This window comes from Schistocerca nitens, chromosome 4 (assembly GCF_023898315.1).
Source record: "Schistocerca nitens isolate TAMUIC-IGC-003100 chromosome 4, iqSchNite1.1, whole genome shotgun sequence".
Lineage (NCBI taxonomy): Eukaryota > Metazoa > Arthropoda > Insecta > Orthoptera > Acrididae > Schistocerca > Schistocerca nitens.
In genome coordinates, this window is record NC_064617.1 from 211,694,907 (window position 1) to 211,721,777 (window position 26,871).

The 26,871-nt window shown below is 45.4% G+C and overlaps 1 protein-coding gene across 1 annotated transcript in view; it reads right to left on the reverse strand.

The window, feature by feature from the left end:
• Nucleotides 1-5,492: 5,492 nt before the first annotated feature.
• Nucleotides 5,493-26,871, reverse strand: part of LOC126252203 (homeobox protein slou) — a 178,693-nt gene continuing 157,314 nt past the window's right edge. The window contains exons 2-3 of the mRNA XM_049953074.1: nucleotides 6,031-6,139; nucleotides 5,493-5,931 (exon numbers count right to left, since the gene is read on the reverse strand). Coding sequence (XP_049809031.1) covers nucleotides 5,493-5,931; nucleotides 6,031-6,139 — 548 coding nt within the window. The remainder of the gene's footprint in view (nucleotides 5,932-6,030; nucleotides 6,140-26,871) is intronic.

Consider the following 26,871-nt stretch of genomic DNA (forward strand, 5'->3'; position numbering starts at 1 on the left):
TGTTGGTACCGTATATTAACACTTGAGTGAGTATTCACGTCAGCTCACACGTTCTGATCCGTTTGCACGTACATGAAGAGTTATATAAAATGAGTTCTAACATGGAACTAAAACTTTCGCTGACCTACGTCCATTTTATCATATTCTTTTTCTACGTCTAAGTAAGTGTCCTAAAAAATTGTTCGCACCTTTCTCGTACCACCTCCATGTTAAGTGAATAATGTATGTGTAGAAGAGGCAGTAAATTACGCTTTCTCCAAGTATTAGTCACGTCAACTTATTCGACATGGTGCAAGTGCTCAACGTGAAACTTCATTTCACCATCTTTTGCTGGTCTGCTCCTTCTTCTTCTATAGTACAGCTCCGCTCTCTCTCTCTCTCTCTCTCTCTCTCTCTCTCTCATGTAAGAATATTATTAATGATTGATAATGTACGGAACCACAAATCAGTGGGAACAATGAGCGAAAAATCTGTTTCATCAGCGAACTGCTATATTTTCCTTCAGGTGTAACAACAAATTAACATTTCTATATCTAAGAATTTACAAATAAATATTTTCAGATCATCATCTTAAATCAATAAGTTATATACAATACATTTCAAAACAAAATTAACGTATTTTCCAATAACTTTTGGATGAATAGTGAGAAAATAATGGCAGGAGAGGACATTTCGAGATCACGGTGAGAAATGGACCACAACTTTGCACTGTTTATAAACACGCAGTCCATCTGCAGCGAGTGTAATTTTGAACCGCAGTTGTACCATTTACGTACAAAACATGCACATACATGTACGGAACATAATCTTGGAGTTTGTTATGGAAGATTTTGGTACTTCAACTGAAGAACAATAAACAACACAATGAAATTATGTTTGCTGCCGAATGAACGAAAACAATGACCTCACGCTAAAGCACGTGTCTTGTGTTTATCACTGAGTGTAACACAAACACACGACAGGAAGGAAACAAAAACCACAGGACAATAGTACTTAAAAGATATCTGTAGCGCTTCGTAGTTCAGCTAAATATTAGCTATCTCTAACCGAAGCGCATGCCGATTCGGGTCTTATGTCTGCGTCTGAAAAATACTCAATCACTATTGCACAATATGCGCTATGAAATCTTACGTAATAAAAGGAGCTTTAGTATAAGGAGCATTTCAGAATGCCACTGGTTTGTTCAACAATAAGTGGAATACAAAACGCATTTCGCCAATCGCTTTACTTACAAAGTTGTGACTGCAATTGTATGAGTGTGGGTATACACTGTCAATAAAAGATTCTCACATTGTATCTAAGTTTCATAGAGTAGCACCTTGTTTATGAGGAATGCAATAGCTGAGTGTTAAACAAAAACATTTTACATGGCAATCTGCATTTAGCGCTCTTTTTAACATCAGTGGAAAAAAATTCTGTGATTTATACATGACGAGGTAGTAATGTTCTTTTCCATATATTTGCTTCAAAAGTTGTTAGTTTCCGTGCAGTAGTATAACACAAATATTGCAGTCACATCACGAATAATCCTAGAGTGAATACATGGCTGTAATGGTGGCAGTTTACATTACCGTCCACAATATTACACTGCACACGTAACCTCTCACTTAACATCTACACAGCGACAGAAATGATCACTGGTAGGTGGAATTTATAAGAACATTTCACATTGTAGGCTCTCGTACATCACCAAGCGAACATCACACGAAACATCGGCTGTGGCATGTCGCAATAATCCACAGTTCAGCTTATAGAAGTATTGACACATTCACGCCCGATCTTGTGACCTGAAGAATTTCTGAAACAGCACGTGAAATTTTGATGAATAAATTTTTCGGAAGGAAATACTCTGCGGGCGTCGGTGAAAAGTCAAGCTGTAGTGTTTGAGTAACATTGGTTTTCAGTTAAATACGGTATGGTTTTCTTTTTGGCTTTCTCCCAGCGACAAACAATGCGTTGTCTGTATGGTTTACCTGCCTTGTAGATACAGAATGACGGAGAAGATTAACTAAAAATTCCTGACAGATTGAAAGTGCGGGCTGGTCCGGGATCTGAACCCGGGGCTTTGCGTTTTCGCTGGTAGACCTCCAGCGCCTGATACTTCCGAGGACATCTGTCGGCCCAGATCTGAAACTTCATCTAGCTATTCCAGAATCCAGAAAAACACTCCTTCATAATATGCTACGTAGGCTAGCATTCCTGGCAGAAGAAACATGGCGGATAATAGATTAGCTGCGGCCAAGGGTGTGTATCCAGAAACAAAGTCTTTCACCCTGCGTCGGAACGTAGGTCTACTGTTACATGCAGAAAGATTGAAACTGTGCAACAGACCGGAACTCGAACGCATATCCTTGACCCTTGAGTGCAATTGCAAGGCAACAAAGTGTATCAGTGCACTGGCATTGTAATGTGCTAAAGATGCTTAACTTGAGTGGGAATCTGTGATGAAAGTGGTCGTTTTCCAAGGGAAATACTGTTGCGTAAATTCCGTCATCATGTGTTTGTGATTTACGTAAAGTTGCCCTGAAACACAGTGGTTTGAATATCACAAAACTTTACTGAACGTAGACCTATTGCTGGTGATATACATTCGTTTGGAACGAATCCTCCAACCTGCCAACCGACTGGCAGTCAGTTTTTGGGGGCCTAAAATTGGTTTTAGAACTGGAACCATGATGTACGTCGGCATTAAAGAAAAAGTAAACACTGCTTAACACGAAAGTCACGTTAATTTCTGTGATAAACTGTGGTTCGAATCCCTGACTTTTGAATTAGGATGTGGTACATGGTAGGTTACAATTGGCTGTTAAGCACCATAAGGTGAAGATGAGATAGATAGTACATCGAAGTAGGTGGTCAACATCCCGAATGTGGCTCTCTGCCAGGAAGGTATACTGCAGCTCAAACCCTATTTCATAGTTCATGTTTTATTGTGGGGGCAGGAAATCGAGCATTTAAAGTTTCCCAAATTTGAGGTAAATTTCTCTTTTGAACTATTTTCGTCCTGTGACAAGATCGTTATTTACAGTCGAGACAAATATTCGTATTACAGTGTCGATACACCTATCTGGAGATCCTATACAGAAGCCTCCTCAGTGGGCAGTTGCACAAAACTGTACGAAACGTCGATCAGTCTTAGACTCAACATACTGTATCCGACCCTTTCTTAAATCTCTGTTGGTCCATTACAGTCAAGGGACATCGGCTGGTACGTACTTTCCAATTCAATAAACTTTACCAACATCGGTACACTTTAAGATTTTTACTTCATTTTGAAAATAACTAGTTTCGGCAATTCACTTTGCCATGTTCAGGTCCCATACACTTTTTTCGAATCAATGAACTCATCACATAGCGCCATAAAAGAGGATATCGTGAATTCCAATGCAGCGGATTCATACGAAAGCGTGACAGCAGTTGACGCTGTCACGCTTTCACGCTGCCACACTTTCACGCTGTCACACTTTCACGCTGTCACACTTTCACATTGTCACACTTTCATATGAAACAGCTGCACAACGATTGGGATTCACGAAGTCCAGTTTATGGCGGTATACGATAAGTTCGTTGACTCGAAAAAAGCATATGGGGCCTGAAGATGGCAAGATGACTCATCGAAACTGGTTGGTTTCAAAATAAAAGACAATATTTTAAAGTTTACGGCTGTTGGGAAAGTTTACTGAATTGAAAACTTTCTTAAATCTGTCAAGAATTTGTTTACAGTGTAAAAGACACCTCACAGTTAAAATTTCATTGTGAGGATATGAATTGGCACATTTTAAATTCGAAATAAATGGGAAACGAATTTCTCTCCTCATATTTCACTGTTTAAAGTCGAGACCTGTATTCGTAAGAATTCGTAACAGAACACCCATCCAACTTTCTCTTTCTCGAGGTTCTGTACTGAAGGTGTCTGACGGAGCAATTGCATAAAACAGGACGGAACGCCCATCAGTCTTAGGGTCAGTACACTCAATTGCACAGTTTTAATCTTTAGGAAGTTTCGTTATCGGAGTAAACCACAAATTTCAATTTGATTTAGAGAGCAGGAATAACTCTAAATATTAATTAAGGCTTTTTATTTTCAGCCATAATGGCTATGTTTGTGGACCGTGACTGTGTGGGATAATTATTTATTTCAAGTTTCTGCTACCAGTCACTTTTTATTTTTAATCTAACATAATGCAACGCGTTTCGAACATGTTCTGTTCATTTTCAAGCGTTAATATATACATACATACATATATACAGAAATGTTACTTAAACATATAAACAGTCTTAAACTAGTCTAGAACATTTTGTCCAGTGTTTTTTAATTTTTTAATGTAGCTGCTGGTGTGGCATTTAGGGGGAAGGAGGGGGCAGTGTATATCTAGAAATCGAAATCGAAATCACTGATTTCGATTTCTAGATATACACTGCCCCCCTCCTTCCCCCCCCCCCCAAATGCCACACCAGCAGCTACATTAAAAAATTAAAAAAACAGTGGACAAAGTGTCCTAGACTAGTTTAAGACTGTTTATGTTTAAGTAACATTTCTCTATGTATATATGTATGTATATATTAACGCTTGAAAATGAACAGAACATGTTCGAAACTCGTTGCATTATGTTATATTAAGCATAAAATAAAATAAAAAGTGACTGGTGGCAGAAACTTGAAATAAATAATTAATTAAGGCTGTCGATATATGGGAGCTGAATTTCTCTGGTCCTAGGCCAATTTAACTCTTTAAACTTGAGGTAACTTGTACAACAGTGTCCATCTCGTCCTCCAGATCTGGTGGAGAAGCTATCTCAGTGGAGAGTCGTACCAAACTGGGCGAAACACTCATCAGGCGCCGAGCCAGAGCCAACATAGCACTTCATTTCACAGTTGTAATCTGTCAGGAAGTTTTATTACAACGTAAATTGCAGTTAACGTTTCATTCTGGGCAGAGGCAGTTCATCTGAATATTAACAAAGGCTCGAAATTGGGAGCTGACTTTCCCCGGTCAGTTGCATTGGTCCAGTGGCGGTTTCACTTTTGTAAGCTGAGCCAAATATTTATATCAGAGGGTCCATTAGCGTTTATGGACCTCAAGTCCCTGTACAGAAGCTCTCATTGGACAGCTGGACAAAACTGGACAAAGCCCCCATAAGGGTTAGGGTCAACGTAGTACGGCCCAGGGCCAACATACATAATCTGGCTTCCGTAATGTGTCAGAAAGTAACATTTCAGTCCGAACTTCATCACATTTAAGGTTTCGTGGTGAAGACAGGAATTTGTCGGAGTATTTTGGGTCCAAACAAATGGGAGGAGTTTCCCTGTCGAGCTACTTTGGTCCTGCGACGATTTCACTGTTCAGAGACGAGACGTAGCACAGTGTCCATTCGCGCGTCTCGTCCCGTGGATCTCGTAACTACGGGAATCGGGCACAGGGCTTATCGGCTTTGCGGTGGAGGGTGGGCGCGAGGCTAGGCGGCGCGGCGCGGGCCGTGAGCCGGCGAGCCTCATGAGGAGTGCCCCAGCGAGTGGTGGCCGGCCAGCGAGTGGAAGTAGGGGTGGCCGTACGGCTGGGACGGCGGCGGCGCGGCGGCGGCGGCGGCGGCGGCGGCGGCGCCGGCTCCCGGCAGCGAGTAGGGGTAGGGCGCGTACAGCAGGCCGCCGTGCTGGTGGTGCGAGTAGGGCGAGCCGCCGAAGGGCGGGCCGGCGACCGCGGGCCCCGCCGGCGGCACCGTCGGCGAGTTCACGTCCATGCCCGGGTTCTGCTTCTTCCACTTGGTGCGCCGGTTCTGGAACCAGATCTTCACCTGCGTCTCCGTCAGCGACAGGCTGAGCGCCAGGTTGAGGCGCTCGCACACCGACAGGTAGCGCGTCGTCTTGAACTTGTTCTCCAGCGCCACCAGCTGCTCGTACGTGAAGGCGGTGCGCGCGCGCCGCGGCTTGCCGCTGCCACCCCCGCCTCCCGCGCCGCCCCCGCCGCCGCCTCCGCCGCCGCCCCCCGAGCCGGCGCCGGCGCCGCCCTTGCCGTCGCCGCCGCTGCCCGACTTCTTCTTCTTGCTGCTGCCGCCAGAGGCGCTCTTGTCGTCGGACGCGTCGCTGCAGAGGTCCTCCCGCACGCCGCAAGAGTCGTCCTCGTCCCCCGTCAGCTCCTTTCCTGGAACACACGGAATAACCCCAACTTAAAATCGCAATAACTTTTCACTGACGCTACTACAGTCTCAAATTCTCTATCACTAGTCACACATCCTACCCCTTTTTATGAGTGTCTTACAAGGCATGCGCAAACAAATTCCCCATTTTTGTTGACAGGTGCTGCTGTCTCCGTGTTGAGGTCAGAGACTTTTCAGACTACCCTCGTATGTTAGATCAAAGCGTAAAACAATGTGAGACCTCTTGTAAGAAACTACTGCTTCAAGTTTTATTAAAGTGCGTGTCATTTACGATGGCGACCGAGTTTAGGTTCGTTCTGCGCATCTGACGTCACAAAACACAGTCAGACAATGAACAGAGAACGACGTTGCCAGAGCTCGATTGCAGTGCAGAGCTCGGATAAGCGTCTTCAGTTTTAGAAACGTTCAGTCATAAATAAAGTAATTGAACAAAAGCAATGTCTTGATAGCAGACTTTCTTTTATAGAAAGTTTGGAAAAAGCATTCTTTATACCAACTGCTTCAAAGTTTTATTACAGTCGCAAAAGACGGAATATTTCTCAATATTACATACGACACCTATCTGATACTTAAATTAATTCAGACATTGCCATACAGTAAATTTTATATGAAATTTAGGTATCTTGTCCACATTTCAATCTCAACATTGTGGCAAGTAAAATCGACCATACGGAAAGTATACGCTATGGATTTTTACCTCTGCGAACTGTTCAAAATTTCGTGCAATGGTTTACTATATTTAGTGCTACACAATAACTGCGTTGAACATCCAAACAAAATTAAGTCATTTATGGGGGGAAGGTATCAGTCAAGAAGATGTGTAAAAATCAAATTTTTGGGCCAAATAGTTTTTGTGAAATCGAATGATAAGTGTGTCAAAGCAGTAGGAACACCATCTGTCAGCACAGGCGAGCAGTGCAGCGATGACAAAATCGCGCACAGCGCGGAATGCGGGCAGCACTTCTCTGTAGCAGCGAAAGGTTAATGCGGCCGTGGTGGCTTTACTTCATGAACTGCGCGCTCCCCCCTAATCTAAGTTTTGCGAACTATACTATAGCATGGCGCTGCTTCTCCTGGCGCGTGCGTCGTTTGCAACTGGCAACGTAGCAATCTCCCGCGTCTGGGCGGGCGTGCGCGAGCCGCCAAGATAAAAGCATTGAACTATAGTCATTATGAGATGCTTCGAAGTATATGTATTGACACACAAAGGAATTACAGACATGGGCTGCGAGTGGGTAGTGATATAAATCAAAGGTGAAAATTGAAAATTTGTGCCGGAGCAGGATTGGAATCCGGGTCTCCTGGTTACTAGGCAGATGCGATAACCACTGCGCCATCTAGACGCAGTGGTCAGCCTAGAACGCCTCACGTCAGACCCAAATTCTCAAGTTATCCACATACAACGAATGTAGTACCGCTTGCCCATTATTCTCATTAGTCGGGGCATTTCACCAATTCCCGTAAGACTTGCAAACCTGGTGTGAATCCCCACTGAAGAGGTCATTAGAATTATATATTAATACCTTCAGCTTCTGACGGGCGTTGATACACATCAACGGGGACAGGTGAAAATGTGTGTCCCGACCGGGACTCGAACCCGGGATCTCCTGCTTACGTGGCAGACGCTCTAGCTCTCTGACCCACCGAGGGCACAGAGGATAGCACGACTGCAGGGACTATCTCGCGCAGGCTTCCCGCGAGACCCACATTCTCATCTTGTAAGTTCACACACTGTAAGTAGGCTGTTTATGTTTTCTTATTGGCAACGTTACGTAGCGGTCTGTGTGAGAATCACTGGCTGTGCTGTGTGCAGTCTGTGGCTGGTTTGCATTGTTGTAATACTCGCCATTGTAGTGTTGGGCAGTTGGATGTGAACAGCGCGTAGCGTTGCGCAGTTGGAGGTGAGCCGCCAGCAGTGGTGCATGTGGGGAGAGAGATGGCAGGGTTTGGAAATTTATAAGACTGGATGTCATGATCTGTTATGTATATTATGATTTTGCAACACTATTAAGGTAAATACATTGTTTGTTCTCTACTAAAATCTTTCATTTCCTAACTATGCCTATCAGTAGTTAGTGCCTTCCGTAGTTTGAATCTTTTATTTAGCTGGCAGTAGTGGCGCTCGCTGTTTTACAGTAGTTGCAGTAACGAAGATTTTTGGTGAGGTAAGTGATTTGTGAAAGGTATAGGTTAATGTTACTCGGGGCCATTCTTTTGTAGGAATTTTTGAAAGTCAGATTGCGTTGCGCTAAAAACATTGTGTGTCAGTTTAAGCACAGTCTTGTAAAATTGTTCAAAGGGGACGTTTCAACACTACATTCGTTTCCATATAAGAAGAGGTCGTTAGTCGTCCTCGCCTGAATCATACAGAGTGAGTCACCTAACATTACCGCTGGATATATTTCGTAAACCACATCAAATACTGGCGAATCGATTCCACAGACCGAACGTGAGGAGAGGGGCTAGTGTAATTGGTTAATACAAACCATAAAAAAATGCACGGAAGTATGTTTTTTAACACAAACCTACGTTTTTTAAACGGAACCACGTTGGTTCAAATGGTTCAAATGGCTCTGAGCACTATGCGACTTAACTTCTGCGGTCATGAGTCGCCTAGAACTTAGAACTAATTAAACCTAACTAACCTAAGGACACCACACACATCCATGCCCCAGGCAGGATTCGAACCTGCGACCGTAGCGGCCGCGCGGTTCCAGACTGTAGCGCCTTTAACCGCTTGGCCACCACGTTGGTTTTGTTAGCACATCTGAACATATAAACAAATACGTAATCAGTGCCGTTTGTGGCATTGTAAAATGTTATTTACATCCGGAGATATTGCAACCTAAAGTTGACGCTTGAGTACCACTCCTCCGCTGTTCGATCGTGTGTATCGGAGAGCACCGAAATACGTAGGGATCCAAAGGGAACGGTGATGGACCTTAGGTACAGAAGAGACTGGAACAGCACATTACGTCCACTTGCTAACATCTTTTTATTGGTCTTTTTCACTGACGCACATGTACATTACCATGAGGCGTGAGGTACACGTACATACGTGGCTTCCGTTTTCAATTACGGAGTGGAATAGAGTGTGTCCCGACATGTCAGGCCAATAGATGTTCAATGTGGTGGCCATCATTTGCTGCATACAATTGCAATCTCTGGCGTAATGAATGTCGTACACGCCGCAGTACATCTGGTGTAATGTCGCCGCAGGCTGCCACAATACGTTGTTTCATATCCTCTGGGGTTGTAGGCACATCACGGTACACATTCTCCTAATACCCCACTGAAAGAAGTCCAGAGGTGGAAGATCAGGAGAATGGGCTGGCCAATTTATGCGTCCTCCACGTCCTATGAAACGCCCGTCGAACATCCTGTCAAGGGTCAGCCTAGTGTTAATTGCGAAATGTGCATGTGCACCATCATGCTGATACCACATACGTCGACGCGTTTCCAGTGGGACATTTTCGAGCAACGTTGGCAGATCATTCTGTAGAAACGCGATGTATGTTGCAGCTGTTTAGGCCCCTGCAATGAAGTGAGGACCAATGAGGTGGTCGCCAATGATTCCGCACCATACCTTTACAGCCCACGGTCGCTGTCGCTCTACCTGTCTGAGCCAGCGAGGATTGTCCACGGACCAGTAATGCATGTTCCGTAGATGCACTGCCCCGTGGTTTGTGAAACCCGCTTCATCGGTAAACAGGTAGAACTGCAACGCATTCTCTGTTAATGCCCATTGACAGAATTGCACTCGATGATTAAAGTCATCACCATGTAATTGCTGATGTAGCGACACATGAAACGGGCGAAAGCGGTGACGATGCAGTATGCGCATGACACTACTTTGACTCAGTCCACCGGCTCTCGCAATGTCCCGTGTACTCATGTGTGGGTTCATGGTGACAGCAGCTAACACACCAACTGCATCCGCTTCTCCTGTGACGGGCCTGTTACGGACCCGTTTGCGTGCTACGACCATACCTGTTGCATACAGTTGGCGGTAGATGTTTTGCAATGTGCGGCACGTTGGATGCTCTCTGTCCGGGTACCGTTCTGCATACACCCTGCAGGCTTCAGCTGCATTTCGTCGACACTCGCCATAGATGAGTATCATCTCCGCCTTTTCAGAGTTCGAATACACCATGGTCACAGTTCCTACAACACTACACTATCCCAGACGTCTGGTAACACGGTGTACTACAGTTGGTCTGCGTGCGGAGACGAATGCAGAATAACAATAGCAGCAAGCGCTACATGCAGACACTGCGACAGCTAGACAAAACCACAACAGTGCACTACAGCCACACTCGTAAACACGGTCGTCATCGTAAACATGTCCCTGCAGATGCTGCTCGCCTACCGTGGCACGTGTTTGTTACAACACGCAACTGAACGTCGGAGGTTTCAAGCGTCAACTTTAGGTTACAATATCTCCGGATGTAATTAACATTTTACAATGCAACAAACGGCACTGATTACGTATTTGTTTATATGTTCAGATGTGCTAACAAAACTAACGTTGTTCCATTTAAAAAACGTAGGTTGTGTTAAAAAACATACTTCCGTGCATTTTTTAATGGTTTGTATTAAACAATTACAGTAGCCCCTCTCCTCACGTTCGGTCTGTGGAATCGGTTCGTCAGTATTTGATGTGGTTTACGAAATATATCCAGCGGTAACGTTAGGTGACTCACCCTGTAAATGTGTGGTGTGTATTCCTTCGGACATGTGCTTGAATTATTTATTTATATGTATATATGTGGGTGAGTGTGTGTGTGTAGTGTCTATTCTCTCAGACACGTCTGAAGGAGCAGACACCCCAGATATATAACTCAGGGGAGGACAAATAATGATCCCTTCAATGCGGACGCACACCAGGCTCTAACTCTTATGGGAATCAGCGAAATGCCGCGAGTAATGAGAATAATGGGGAAGGGGTACTACATTTGGATTTGTGGATAAGTTGAGAAGTGGAGTCCCACGATCCATTCGCAGCCCCTGTCTTTAATTCCTTTGTGTCTCAATACATATTAATTCAGACCACCTCATTATTACTAATATAACTTGACGATGATGATGATGATGTTTGGTTTGTGGGGCGGTCAACTGCGCGGTCATCAGCGCCCGTACAAATTCCCAACCCCTCACCCCAATCTCGCCACTTTTATGAATGATGACGAAATGATGAGGACAACACAAACACCCATTCATCTCGAGGCAGGTGAAAATATAACTTGAAGCAGTAGATCCTTCCGAGAGGTTCTCACATCATTTTATGCTTTGATCTAACGTACGAGGGCAGTCTGAAAGAACAGACCCAACATTTATCTTTTGTATTGAGTCTGCTGCGAAAGGAAAAAAAAATGGTTCAAATGGCTCTCAACTTCTGAGGTCATTAGTCCCCTAGAACTTAGAACTAGTTAAACCTAACTAACCTAAGGACATCACAAACATCCATGCCCGAGGCAGGATTCGAACCTGCGACCGTAGCGGTCTTGCGGTTCCAGACTGCAGCGCCTTTAACCGCACGGCCACTTTGGCCGGCGCGAAAGGAAAAGTCACAGAGTGGGTGAGAAGGCAATGCTATTTCAGTGATGCCATTTATTTACCAAGGCAAATTTCTTGCAATTTTGTGATAAGGAACATTCTAGTCTCCGTGGAATGTTATTTATACATCGTACTTGGATGCATTATGATAAAAGCTAAGTATCACATGAATGTACGGCACTAAATTCCAACCTTTTTCATCGTAACTTTAGCATGAAATTTATCGTTTTTTGTATTTTGCTGCTCTCGCTCGATCTCTGCAGAATATGTGAAGTAGTCGCCAATTTTAGGGCTCCGTACCTCAGTCGGTAAAAACAAAACCCTTACAGGATCACTTTGTTGTTTATCTATCTGTGTGCTAAGACCCCCTTTTTCCTGGAACGGATAAGCATATAAAGTTGAAATTTATATCGCATAGTCAGGTCTACAGTCCCTTGGCTGTATATAAAATATTAGCTTCTAAGTCAATGCAATCAAAAGACACAGACGTTTATGTACATATTTTGATACCTGAAAACTCATTCATCAAAACCTATGTGAAACTTCACGTTGACCTTGAATCATTAAATTTGACAACAAATCACGTTTCAGAGTAACATTAAAAGAAAAATTTGAAAATTATTAATTTGTAATAACATCACATTATATACACTCCTGGAAATGGAAAAAAGAACACATTGACACCGGTGTGTCACACCCACCATACTTGCTCCGGACACTGCGAGAGGGCTGTACAAGCAATGATCACACGCACGGCACAGCGGACACACCAGGAACCGCGGTGTTGGCCGTCGAATGGCGCTAGCTGCGCAGCATTTGTGCACCGCCGCCGTCAGTGTCAGCCAGTTTGCCGTGGCATACGGAGCTCCATCGCAGTCTTTAACACTGGTAGCATGCCGCGACAGCGTGGACGTGAACCGTATGTGCAGTTGACGGACTTTGAGCGAGAGCGTATAGTGGGCATGCGGGAGGCCGGTTGGACGTACCGCCGAATTGCTCAACACGTGGGGCGTGAGGTCTCCACAGTACATCGATGTTGTCGCCAGTGGTCGGCGGAAGGTGCACGTGCCCGTCGACCTGGGACCGGACCGCAGCGACGCACGGATGCACGCCAAGACCGTAGGATCCTACGCAGTGCCGTAGGGGACCGCACCGCCACTTCCCAGCAAATTAGGGACACTGTTGCTCCTGGGGTATCGGCGAGGACCATTCGCAACCGTCTCCATGAAGCTGGGCTACGGTCCCGCACACCGTTAGGCCGTCTTCCGCTCACGCCCCAACATCGTGCAGCCCGCCTCCAGTGGTGTCGCGACAGGCGTGAATGGAGGGACGAATGGAGACGTGTCGTCTTCAGCGATGAGAGTCGCTTCTGCCTTGGTGCCAATGATGGTCGTATGCGTGTTTGGCGCCGTGCAGGTGAGCGCCACAATCAGGACTGCATACGACCGAGGCACACAGGGCCAACACCCGGCATCATGGTGTGGGGAGCGATCTCCTACACTGGCCGTACACCACTGGTGATCGTCGAGGGGACACTGAATAGTGCACGGTACATCCAAACCGTCATCGAACCCATCGTTCTACCATTCCTAGACCGGCAAGGGAACTTGCTGTTCCAACAGGACAATGCACGTCCGCATGTATCCCGTGCCACCCAACGTGCTCTAGAAGGTGTAAGTCAACTACCCTGGCCAGCAAGATCTCCGGATCTGTCCCCCATTGAGCATGTTTGGGACTGGATGAAGCGTCGTCTCACGCGGTCTGCACGTCCAGCACGAACGCTGGTCCAACTGAGGCGCCAGGTGGAAATGGCATGGCAAGCCGTTCCACAGGACTACATCCAGCATCTCTACGATCGTCTCCATGGGAGAATAGCAGCCTGCATTGCTGCGAAAGGTGGATATACACTGTACTAGTGCCGACATTGTGCATGCTCTGTTGCCTGTGTCTATGTGCCTGCGGTTCTGTCAGTGTGATCATGTGATGTATCTGACCCCAGGAATGTGTCAATAAAGTTTCCCCTTCCTGGGACAATGAATTCACGGTGTTCTTATTTCAATTTCCAGGAGTGTATAATGCCATTTGTTGCCCGTCTGTCTGTCTCCCCGTCTTTTAAGATCCTTGTTTTTCAGGAACGGTTGTAAGTGTTAGGATGAAATTTTTGTCAGGTGCCTTGGCCGTGTGTAAAATGTTAGCGTCTACGTCAACGCACACAAAACATACGGCCATTTATGTCACATATTTTAATACTCGCAGACTCACTCATCAAAACCTAAAGGTTATTTCCGGTAGACCTAGAATAATAAAATTTGGTGAGAGGTAGGGTTTCACAATACAAGTAAGACAAACAAACGAAAATTGTAATTATATCGGAAATAAGATATTTCAATTGTTGTCCGGCTGGCTGGCTGTCCGTCTATTAAGACCTTTTTTCTCAGGAACTAATGGAGGCATCAAATTGAAATTTATGTCAAATACTAAGGTCTACGATCCCTTGGTAATGTAGAAACGTTAAGCTTCTAAGGCCACGAAATCAAAATGTACGACTTTCTGTCTGTAAACATCCCTTTTTCTGTGGAACTGTTAGAAGTATTAAGTTGAAATTTGTGTCAGATACGGTCTCTTGGTGGCGTAAATAATTTAAGCTTTTTAGTCAATGCAGGCAACGGCCTTGCCGCAATGGATGCGCTGGTTATCGTCAGATTGCCGAAGTTAAGCGCTGTCGGGCGTGGCCGGCACTTAGATGGGTGACCATCCGGGCTGCCATGCGGTGTTGCCATTTTTCGGGGTGCACTCAGCCTCGTGATGCCAATTGAGAAACTACTCGACTGAATAGTAGCGGCTTCGGTCAAAGAAAACCATCGTAACTCCCGGGAGAGCGGTGTGCTGACCTCACGCCCCTCCTATCGGCATCCTTAGCTGAGGGTGACACGGCGATCGGATGGTCAAGATGGGCCACTTGTGACCTGAAGACGGAGTGCTTTTTTTAGTCAATGCAGTCAAAAGATACGCCCATATGTGTCAGGTATTTTGATACTCGCAAGCTCATTAATCAAAACGTTTAGATGAACTGTTTTTCAGTCTTCATTTCAAGCTAGTCTTCACCTCTCAACGATGTGAAAAGACGCCAGAAACGACCTGTGGTTCACATTCCACGTTAAGCTGTAGGTCCTCTTTATCCTGTTGGATACTTTGGGTAGTTTAGGGGCAGGCAAGTCGGCAAAGTGGCGTGCAATAGAGAGACTCACGCGAGACCACTGAGCCACACTCGTATTTGTACCGTTTTTGATCTTGCTTTTTTCTCTTTTTCCTCTATTATGTACGAATTTCAGTCATACAGTACTAACTCTTCACTCAAACAGAGAAAGTGTGTGATATCGAATGGTCTGAACCGCACGTAGATGTGCTTAGAGTATAAATCGCTCACCAATAAACACTGGTATGAACCATTTGCACGCAAAACTGAGAGTCTTTTCACAAGAGATATTTAAATGATCACTTACTGAAGGTCTAAGAGAGGAACGTTGGTGACGTGTAAACAAAGTATCGAAATAAGAGGTGAAAGACACACGGGAACCGGCCGCTGTGGCCGAGCGGTTCTAGGCGCTTCATTCCAGAACCACGCGGCTGCTACGGTCGCAGGTTCGAATCCTGGCTCGGGCATGGATGTGTGTGATATCCTTAGGTTTAAGAAATTCTAGGTCTAGGTGACTGATGACCTCAGATGTGAAGTCCCATAGTGCATAGAGCCATTTGAACACACGGGAGACAATAAACGACTGCCAGCCTCTTGATGTTAATTTTGCACGACTTCAGTGTGAAAACAGCAAGTAAAATGATTTAAACATCAGACTTCGCTCTGTGCTACCTACATCTACATAGATACTCTGCAAGCGACCGTACGGTTCGTGGCAGAGGGTACCCTGTACCAATAGTAGTCATTTCCATTCCTCTTCCACTCGGAGATAGAGCGAGGGAAAAACGATTGTCTATATGCCTCCATGTGAGCCCTAATTTCTCGAATCCTATCTTCGTGGGCCTTCCGCGCAATGTATGTTGGAGGCAGTAGAATCGTTTGGAAGTCAGCTTCAAATGCAGGTTCCCTAAATTTTCTCAATAGTGTTTCTCGAAAAGACTATCGCCTTCCCTCGAGGGATTTCCATTTGAGTTCAGTCCGGAACGCTCCCCTGCTGTTGCTGTCTGCTGCAGTAAAAGCAGCACAATGAAATCAACTACACATTGGTGGATATAGTAAAAGATTACTACACCAACATAATGTAGCTCGGACGCACAATGTCAGTACAATGTCTGTGTTCATGGCAACACAGTCTTACGTACGGAAACTTTGCTGCTACCGCCACTCGTTAAATTATAAATAGACAGGTGTAGTACGAAATGAAGACGTAATAGAAACAATAATTGAAAAATGAAGTGACTGGGAAATTATTGCGAGATGGATTAGTTGGTACAAGATATATGTACACTATCTGACGAAAGGTCATTCATACGTAATGCGGAATTCACCACGAGATGGCATCAGAGGTGGACCCACTAGTACAAAAGAACGGGGGTATTGGGGGTGTTGGCCGGCCGAAGTGGCCGACCGGTTCTAGGCGCTACAGTCTGGAACCGCGTGATCGCTAGGGTCGCAGGTTAGAATCCTGCCTCGGGCATGGATGTGTGTGATGTTCTTAGGTTAGTTACGTTTAAGTAGTTCTAAGTTCCAGGGGTCTGATGACCTCAGATGTTAAGTCCCATTTGAACCATTTTGAAATTACGTAATAAAGTAGACAACTTGAGAGGTTAAAAATGGCGTATCATATACGAACATTGGGTCGCACAATGACACTCCCATGGCACCGTTATAAAGTAAAACGATCACTAGTACAATGAAAATATGAACCCTTCACCAGCTGTGACATAGTCGCGTATATGAACAGTGATAGTATATTCTGATACGTAATGCTGTATTGTGTTTATATTGGATCTGAGGTTGGTCATTACTGACTGAAACCGGTCATCGTCAAAAGAATAGATATTGTGATCAAAGACTGGAATAAAATACGTTTGAAAATATGAGCTATTACATTAGCTGGAGGTATATTACTGACCAAGGCAAAGGCCCTGATAAGTTAACCCCACAAGTTTACCAAATAAATAAAAAAAAGCACCAGATGTCACCCGAGCAACAAATTCACGCCGACTGTCGGTGATGTGATTATGAAGTGGAAACGCAAAAGAAGAATCGCAGCTGAACCAAGGTTAGGCATACCTCATGTGCTGAAGGACAGGGACCGTCGAGCATTGTGGAGAGCTGTAAAGAATCGCATGAAGTTGCAGTATTTCTGGCTTTGCAGCCATCATATCCAGGTACAAAAAGCTCGTTTTAGAGCAGTTGAGAGGGCAGCAGTTGCAAGATGACGTAATGTGGTGTGAGGTACCGATGACGGATCGTTTGTTAGGTACGGATATCGTGAAAAATACCGCCTAAATTGTGGTCCTTCTCCACGATTGGGTGCTGCATTTGGAAGTTGCGCGCCAAAATGACAATCTTCTGCTATTAATATTAGGAAAATTAAACAGCGTATTAACTTTCATTTCATATTTAAAGCATCTCTCAATAGCGTGCTATCATTCCATTATTTCACAAGTATTAATAACCAGCAGAATAACAAACAACTGCGAAAGTAAAAGGCAGACGAAGCACTCCGGTGATCTTACTTATCGCGCCTAACCTGGATGGCGAGCGAAGTGGTTCGGCTGTAAGATCAGAGCTGGTTGGGCAGTGTCTGAGGACGCACAAGCTGTCCGCCGCGGTATCAGTTGAGACTTAATTTGCAGTGTCTAGTTGGTGAATAGAGCCGGTACGGCAGTGTCGGAGGACAGACACGTTGTCTGCCGCGGTCGGTGTTAATTAAGACTTCATTAGCTATGTACGATTATTTGGTCATACAGTTGAGAACAGTGTGATACTAATTACGGAATTATGCAGTTCATTCTTTTTGTTGAAGAATAGAAACTATTTTTGTCTCTAAAGTGGCATATAATTGTGCAGTTTCTCGTGTTCTATCAATAGAAATCGAGTTGCATTCCGTGGAAACAAAATTTAATCATTTCTAAAATAACAGTTCCTCGCAAATAGTTTCTTACAGACCCAAGGTTACGGAATCACGACTTACGTGCTGTTTTCTGCACAGGGCACAACAACTGTAGAAGACTGCAGGTTGGTCAACATTTATTAGAACTTATGCATTTCACTTAGGGCGGCGGAAGCAAATAGGCACCTCGCTTGTATTGCAATCTTAATACAAATGAGATCAGTGACACGTCATCTGTGGTAACACAGAGCAGGTATGCAGAAGAGAAATGTTTTTGGAGGAAAGGGTTTATAACACGCTCGTATATATCACCCTCTTCTCCCTCTTTCTCTCTCTTTCAACTTGGCGTACAGTAGCGGAAGAAGACAGTGGCGAGTTCCAAAGTGCTACCAGTAGTCCATTTGGCACAGTGTCTGTGCGTCGGGAGTTAGGAAGAAGGCGATGCAACGATCGAGCAGTTCTTCATTACCCATATATTTCTGTTCTCAGTGCTAACCTATGATTGATGTAGTGTAAATACAGGTGCTACTGGACAGTGGATGATTTGAAACTAGTTATTTGGAATAATGAACTCCGCTATACACTGTGTCAATCCGATGGAGGGATTTGGGTTTCACGAAAGCCTGGATAACGATGCCTGCCTTACGTACACTACTGGCCATTAAAATTGCTACACAACGAAGATGACGTGCTACAGACGCGAAATTTAACCGACAGGAAGAAGATGCTGTGATATGCAAATGATTAACTTTTCAGACCATTCACACAAGGTTGGCGCCGGTGGCGACACCTACAACGTGCTCACATGAGGAAGGTTTCCAACCGATTTCTCATACACAAACAGCAGTTGACCGGCGATGCCTCGTGAAACGTTGTTGTGATGCCTCGTGTAAGGAGGAGAAATGCGTACCATCACGTTTCCGACTTTGATAAAGGTCGGATTCAAGCGTATCGCGATTGCGGTTTATCGTATCGCGACATTGCTCCTCGCGTTGGTCGAGATCCAATGACTGTTAGCAGAATATGGAATCGGTGGGTTCAGGAGTGTAATACGGAACGCCGTGCTGGATCCCAACGGCCACGTATCACTAGCAGTCGAGATGACAGGCATCTCATCCGCATGGCTGTAACAGATCGTGCAGCCACGTCTCGATCCCTCAGTCAACAGATGGGGACGTTTGCAAGACAACAACCATCTGTACGAACAGTTCGACGACGTTTGCAGCAGCATGGACTATCAGCTCGGAGACCGTGGCTGCGGCTACCCTTGACGCTGCATCACAGACAGGAGTGCCTGCGATGGTGTACTCAACGACGAACCTGGGTGCACGAATGGCAAAACGTCATTTTTTCGGATGAATCCAGGTTCTGTTTACAGCATCATGATGGTCGCATCCGTGTTTGGTGACATCGCGGTGAACGCACATTGGAAGCGTGTATTCCTCATCGCCATACTGGCGTATCACTTGCATGATGGTATGGGGTGCCATTGGTTACACGTCTCGGTCACCTCTTGTTCACATTGACGGCACTTTGAACAGTGGACGTTACATTTCAGATGCGTTACGACTCGTGGCTCTACCCTTCATTCGATCCCTGCGAAACCCTACATTTCAGCAGGATAATGCACCGCCGCATGTTGTAGGTCCTTTACAGTCCTTTCTGGATACATAAAATGTTCGATTGTTGCCCTGGCCAGCACATTCTCCAGATCTTTCACCAATTGAAAACGTCTGGTCAATGGTGGCCGAGCAGCTTGCTCGTCACAATACGCCAGTCACTACTCTTGATGAACTGTGGTATCGTGTTGAAGCTGCATGGGCAGCTGTACCTGTACATGCCATCCAAGCTTTGTTTGACTCAATGCCCAGGCGTATCAAGGCCGTTATTACGGCCAGACGTGGCTGTTCTGGGTACTGATTTCTCAGGATCTATGCGCCCAAATTGCTTGGTTATGTAATCACACGTCAGTTCTAGTATAATATATTTGTCCAATGAATACCCGTTCATCATCTGCATTTCTTCTTGGTGTAGCAATTTTAATGGCCAGTAGTGTATATTGCCAGCAGTGAAGTACGAAGGTTGTGTTACAGTATGACGATGTTTGTTGTCTTTAAGGTGTGGTCTCCTTATTGCGCTTAAGAAAACGCTAAATACGGAAGGATATAAACATAATATTTCAGCACTGTATAGTGCGTACAAAAGAGTAGCAGGAGGTCGTGCACAATAACATTTCTGAAATGAAATCACCAGTCGGGGCTCCCGACCTGAAATCAGTGGAAAACCTTCGGGATGAGTCAGAGTACAGGCTCCGGTACCGACCCAAGTGTCCACCATTGCTACCTTCTCTGGTCTCACCTCTTGGGGAAGAATGGCTTACCACCCCTACACACACATTCACACACCTCGCTGAAAGTATCCCCATGAGACTTCAGTCATAAAGGTGAAGGGTGGACACGCTCCATATTAACATTCACTAATGCACTGAAGCGCCAGAGAAACTGGTATCATCATCATCATCATCAACCAATTTAATCATTAAATGATGTGGCCTCTTCGAGTCGTGGATTAAGGTAGGCTTTCAGCAGTCTTCTCCAAGTGGGACGGCCTTGGCCAGTTCTGTGCCAGGTGTTACCAGCGATCTTCTTGATGTCTTTGTCCCATCTGGATGATGGTCTTCCTCTAGGCCTCCGGACTCCACTCCGGTACTAGCTTCGTCCATCTGTTGTCTTTTCTTCTTGGGACGTGGCCAGCCCACTGCCATTTCAAGGAACCTACTGTCTCTAAGATGTCATTAACCTTCGTCACAGACCGGATGTCATCTGCCCTTTTCTTATTCTTTCTTGTATAGCCCAGCATTGATCTCTCCATGGCTCTCTATGCTGTCCTAAGTTTCCCTTTTGTAAATGAGTTCAGTGTCCATGTCTCTTCTTATGTTGTGCGAGAAACTGATATAGGCATGCGAACTCAAATACAGAAATATGTAAACAGGCAGAATACGCCGCTGCGGTCGGCAACGCCTATATAACACAAGTCTGTATTCTCTTTTATCTGATTCATTTACTGCATCTTTCGGCACCTTCCCGTCGGATGTTCGAGTCCTCCCTTGGGCATGGGTGTGTGTGTGTCGTCCTTAGCTTAAGTTAGATTACGTAGTGTGTACGCCTAGGGACCGATGACCTCAGCAGTTTGGTCCTATAGGAACTTACCCAAGGATTTCTACTATCCCTGTATCTTTTACCTGCTTGATCTAGTGCTGCTTTCACCCTTTCATTTCTCAAAGCTACCTATTCTTCTTCTACTACAATCCTCTCCCTTGTTCATGTCAATCGTTCCTTAATCCTCCCTCTGACACCCTCAACAACCTCTGTTTCTTTCAGTTTGACCACGTCTCATCTCTTTAATTTTCTACCTTTTTTCAATTTCTTCAATTTTAATCTACAGTTCATAGCTAACAAATCTGATTACCATTATACACTGAAGCGCAAAAGAAACTGGTATAGGCATGTGTATTCAAATACAGAGATATGTAAACAGACACCCCAATACGACGCTGCGGTTGACAACGCATAAATAACACAAAGATTGCCTGGCGGAGTTGTTAGATCGGTTACTGCTGCTACAATGGCAACTTATGAAGATTTAAATGAGTCTGAACGTGGTGTTATAGACGGCGTACGAGCGATGGGGACAGCATCTTCGAGGTAGCGATGAAGTGGGGATTTTCCCGTAAGACCATTTCACGAGTGTATCGTGAATATCAGGAATTCGGTAAAGCATCAAATCTCCGACGTCGCTGCAGCCGGAAAGAGATCCTGCAAGAATGGGACCAACGACGACTGAAGAGAATCATTCAACGTGACAGAAGTGCAACCCTTCCGCAAATTGTTGCAGATTTCAGTGCTGGGTCATCAACAAGTGTCAGCGTGCGAACCATTCATCGAAACATCATCGATATGTGCCTTCGGAACCGAAGGCCCACTCGTATACCCTTGATGACTACACGATACAAACCTTTCGCCTCACCTGGGTCCGTCAACACCGACATTGGACTGTTGATTATTGGAAACATGTTGCCTGGTCGGACGGGTCTCGTTTGAAATTGTATAGAACGGATGGACGTGTATGAGTATGGAGACAACCTCATGAATCCATGGACCCTGCATGTCAGCAGGGGACTGTTCAAGCTGGTGGAGTCTCTGTAATGGTGCGGGGCGTGTGCAGTTGGATTGATATGGGACTCCTGATACGTGTAGATACGACTTTGACAGGTGACACGTGCGTCAGCATTCTGTCTGATTACCTGCATCCATTCATGTCCACTGTGCATTCCGACGGATTTGGGCAATGCCAGCAGCACAATATGATACCTTACACGTCCATAAATGCTATAGAGTGGCTCCAGTAACAATCTTCTGAGTTTAAACACTCCCCAGACATGAACATTATTGAACACAGCTGGGATGCCTTCAACGTGATGTTCAGAAGAGATCCTCATCCCCTCGTACTCTTACGGATTTTGGACGCCCCAGCAGGATTCACGGTGTCAATTCCCTCCTGCTCTGCTTCAGACATTAGTCGAGTCCATGCCACGCCGTGTTGCGTTAGTTCTGCGTCCTCGCGGGGGCCATACACAATATTAGGCAGCTATACTAGGTCCTTTGGCTCTTCAGTGTAGATGTTCGGATACTTTTGATCTGACATTGATTAAAATCGCGTTGGAAAAAGCTGAAGAGTGAAATAAATGTAGGCCGGATCAAGATTTAGAACATATAAACCAAATTTTGGAGGCTGTTGCGCTTAGCAGATATTCAGAGATAAAAGGTTAAGCGCAAGTCAGAAATAATTCGAGAAGGACAAGTTAAAGGACCGCAGGTGTTTTCTACGAAAAAATCCTAAATACTAAATATTAGAGAATTAGAAGTCATTGCGATCAAGAAATAAAAAATTTCGGGGGATCGCATCTAAAGAAAGCTGAACTTTTCACTGAAATCCACAAAAGTTTTCTCTGGCGGTTGGGTGCTTTTGTTTGTCGAATGCCAGCAAAGCTGTGATAACAGCCGCGTGTCCGGAGGCAGTGGTTGAGGCACTGTTGACTAGACTTCGTTCCGATTAGTTAAGCAATTAGGCATCGACTTTTGAGTCAAGCGGAGGACACGAAAAAAAACTTAACGCCGAATTCATAGTCCGGCATCCCTCGGAAGCGTCCGCTCGAAGAAGCGAATGATCTGGCTGTCCTTTCGCCGTCCTCCCTCCTTGCATTTAACCATATAAGACTCTCTCCTTGTTCATAATCTTCCTAAATGAGCTCAAGTAATTAAACTGGGCTGCTAATTAGAGTTGCAAGACTGGGGCGGCGCGGGCGGAGGCAGGGATTGTTTTAAAGACCAACTAAGTGTTTAGTTAAATTCAGCGTTTACAAGAAGCGCCGCGGGCCACGGCGGAGCAAAAAGGGTTGAGGAGCGGGCGTAGGGCGGAAGACAGGGGCTGAGGTATAGGCGGGAGACGGCGATGATGTAAATTGCGCAGTTCCGCCGAAACATTGGTTTCAAGTTGTTGTTCTTAAGTGGAGAGCGGGAACAATCTAGAACCTTATCCGCCGTCTCCTCCGCTCCGCCACATTCCACACAAAAAGTAGCAGTAGCAGTTAATTACTTGTCGGAAAACCTCAAGAGGACTAATTAGGGCTTAATGAACGCAAATTTGAAAGACTAAGCAGAGCGAGGAGAAGACACAGAAGAGGAGAGAGAGAGGGAAGGGGTGGGGTAGACGAAGGCTCGGGGCGCTGCGACGGTGCTGCTGCGGTGGCGGTTTCTTAATGAGGGCGCCAGAAGCGTCGGTAGCTATGGCGGCGTGATTAGGCCTTCGCATTACGCACACGCTGCCGCCGACGGCCGACCAGGGCGTTTACCACAGCCCCAGCTGGAGGGATTCCGGGAACATATTGTACTGGTTCTTTATTTACGTGACCATTACGACACTCCAACCCCCAGTATAATCGAACTACTTTTCTGTGAAGTAACAGACATATTTTTGAGACAATATTCACATTTGGTTTTATTAATGTGTAGTTACTCTGATCTATCGATATATTACAGTGATATGGTTCTTGTGTGTATTCTTTCTGTGAGACTGTCATAACCTTTGACTTACTTGCATCCATTTTGGTGCGAATGTGCACAGAGCAGTCTTTGTTTCACGTTGCAGAAGTTATGTTGTTATTTCGCTTTGTAAAAAAACAGTCAAGTCTTGTGTTTGGTAAAATGGAAATTAAATATGTGAAGATCGATACAAAACTGTTTTCTTGATGGTGTGACAATTAAGAAGTATATGTGAATTTACAAGAAGTTTATTAAAAATGTGGATCGTGAGCAACAAGTCAAAAACTATTTCTATCATACCATAGTTCCGATCTGGGATTGTTTGATCATTAAGAATTCCCTGAAAAACGCTTTTGTTAGGTCTTCAGATATTGCTAAAATACAGATCCGGACCTTCTAGCAGCCACAGTGGAATCGCCCTAGAATCAATAAGATGAGCCATAACGACTTCTACGAAATCTATGTGGGAATCCATTGAAGATAAGTGCCAAATTAATGACTTCTTTACAGTGACTTCATTATTTCCATTCAGACGATACCATCCACAGTCAATAACTTTGTTGTTGCCCGATAAAGTGAACATATGCTGCATGAGCAACATTATTAATCTGATTTCTAATCTACTTTGCAAGTGGTGGTATTGTTAGAATGTTCAGACCAGGAACTGGACTATTGGCAGCGTTCTGGTATAGAGGTCGATTCGAAAGGTAGTGCACAAATTGAAGGAGCTGATGAGTCGAAATACGAGGGCCGTTCAATAAGTAATGCAGCACAATTTTTTTCCCGTTCAATTTTTTGTTGAAAATATGCGCAATTTGTTGTGGGGCATCGTGACATATTCCCGATTGAGCCGTCATAGTTTCATGAAGTTCCGACAGGTGGCGCTGCTATACGTAGTCTGCAAAATGGCGTCTGTAACGGATGGGAGTGCCGACCGGAGAGATAATCGAGTTTCATACGGCGGAAAACCGGAGCACCGCGGATATCCATAGATGCTTGCTGAATGTCTACGGAAACCTGGCAGTGAACAAAAGCACGGAGAGTCGTTGGGGGAGGCGTCTATCCATCATCGTAACAAGGTTGCGCAAGCGTGGCCGATCTCCCGCGTGCATGCTGGCCGCAGACAGTTGTGACTCTTGCAATGCTTGAACGTGCGGACACTCTCATTCGAGGCTCTTTTGGACGGTGGATTCAAAAAACGGTGGATGAGTACGCAGCAAAATATACACTCATGGTCGTAAATTATGGATAATGCTGATACATTGTGAAACAACGCTATGGTCGGCGGTTTGCGGGTTTATATCACCTCGGGGTACGACCATGCGGTGCATTTGACCTGCGAGCGTCGCACTGTGGCGCTGGCAGCAGAGGTGTGTTGGTGCATGTCAGAGTACGGTGCAGCGAGTAAGTGTACAGACGTTTTCAGACGTGCTAATGGCGACTGTGTACTGACAATTGCTCAAAGAACACATACTGATGACTTTATGAGGGGTAGAATGCTAGGGCGACTGGAGGCTAGTCAAACACAGCAGGTCGTAGCACGGGCCCTCCGCGTGCCACAAAGTGTGAGCTCAAGATTATGGCAACGATTCCAGCAGACAGGAAACGTGTCCAGGCGCTACAGTACTAGACGTCCACTGTGTACAACACCACAAGGAGACCGATACCTCACCATCAGTGCCCACAGATGGCTACGGAGTACTGCAGGTAGCCTCGCTCGGGACCTTAGTAAGGCCACTGGAACAGTTGTCTCCAGACACACAGTCTACAGACGACTGAACAGACATGGTTTAGTCGCCCGGATACCTGCAAGGTGCATTCCACTGACCTCTGGTCACAGGAGAGACTGGTGTCAAGAACACATTACATGGTCATTGGAGCGGTGGTCCCAGGTTATGTTCACGGACGAGTCCAGGTTTAGTCTGAACAGTGATTCTCGCCGAGTTCTGGCGTGAACCGGGAACCAGATACCAACCGCTTAATGTCCTTGAAAGGGAGGTCGTGGTTTGATGGTGTGGGGTGGGACTGATTGGTGCACGTACACCGCTGTATGTCTTTGACAGAGGAACTGTAACACGTCAGGTGTATCGGGACTTCATTTTGCACCAGTATGTTCTCCTTTTCAGGGATGTAGTGGGTCCCACCTTCCTCCTGATGGATGATGAAGCACGACCCTACCGAGTTACCATTGTGGAGGAGTACCTTGAAACAGAAGATATTAGGCGAATGGAGTGGCCTGCCTGTTCTCCAGACCTAAACCCCATCGAGCACGTCTGGTATGCTCTCGGTCGACGTATCGCTGCACGTCTTCAAACCTCTACGACACTTCAGGACCTCCGACAGGCACTGGTGCAAGAATGGGAGGCTATACCCCAGCAGCTGTTCCACCACCTGATCCAGAGTATGCCAACCCGTTGTGCGGCCTGTGTACGTGTGCATGGTGATCATATCCCATATTGATGTAGGGGTACATGCGCAGGAAACAGCGGCGTTTTGTAGCACATGTGTTTCGGGACGGTTTTCTCAACTTTTCCCCGATAGCGTTTACTTACAGATCTGTGTCGTGTGTGTTCCCTTTGTGCCTACGCTATTAGCGCCAGTTTTGTGTAGTGCCACGTTTTGTGTCACCACATTCTGCAATTATCCTTAATTTAGGAGCATGAGTGTATTAAATACTCCAATGCAGAAAACCATCATCTGAGGAAACTATATGCTTAGAAAGTAACAACTTTGTTACTGTGCTATACTGGAAGAAAGCCTGGGAAGATACTGTAACTGCGGATCTCAACAAATTCTAATGTAATCCTGTAAACCCGACTGGCTTTGGTCTTTCAAGAAACACCCAAGTAATTCAAATCCGAATTGGAACTACCCAAGGCAAACGTGAGGACCCGTTGTATAAATGGATACCAGATCTACGAAGTGCTACAGTGAAGCAGAAAGGCAGACAATCCAGCGTGT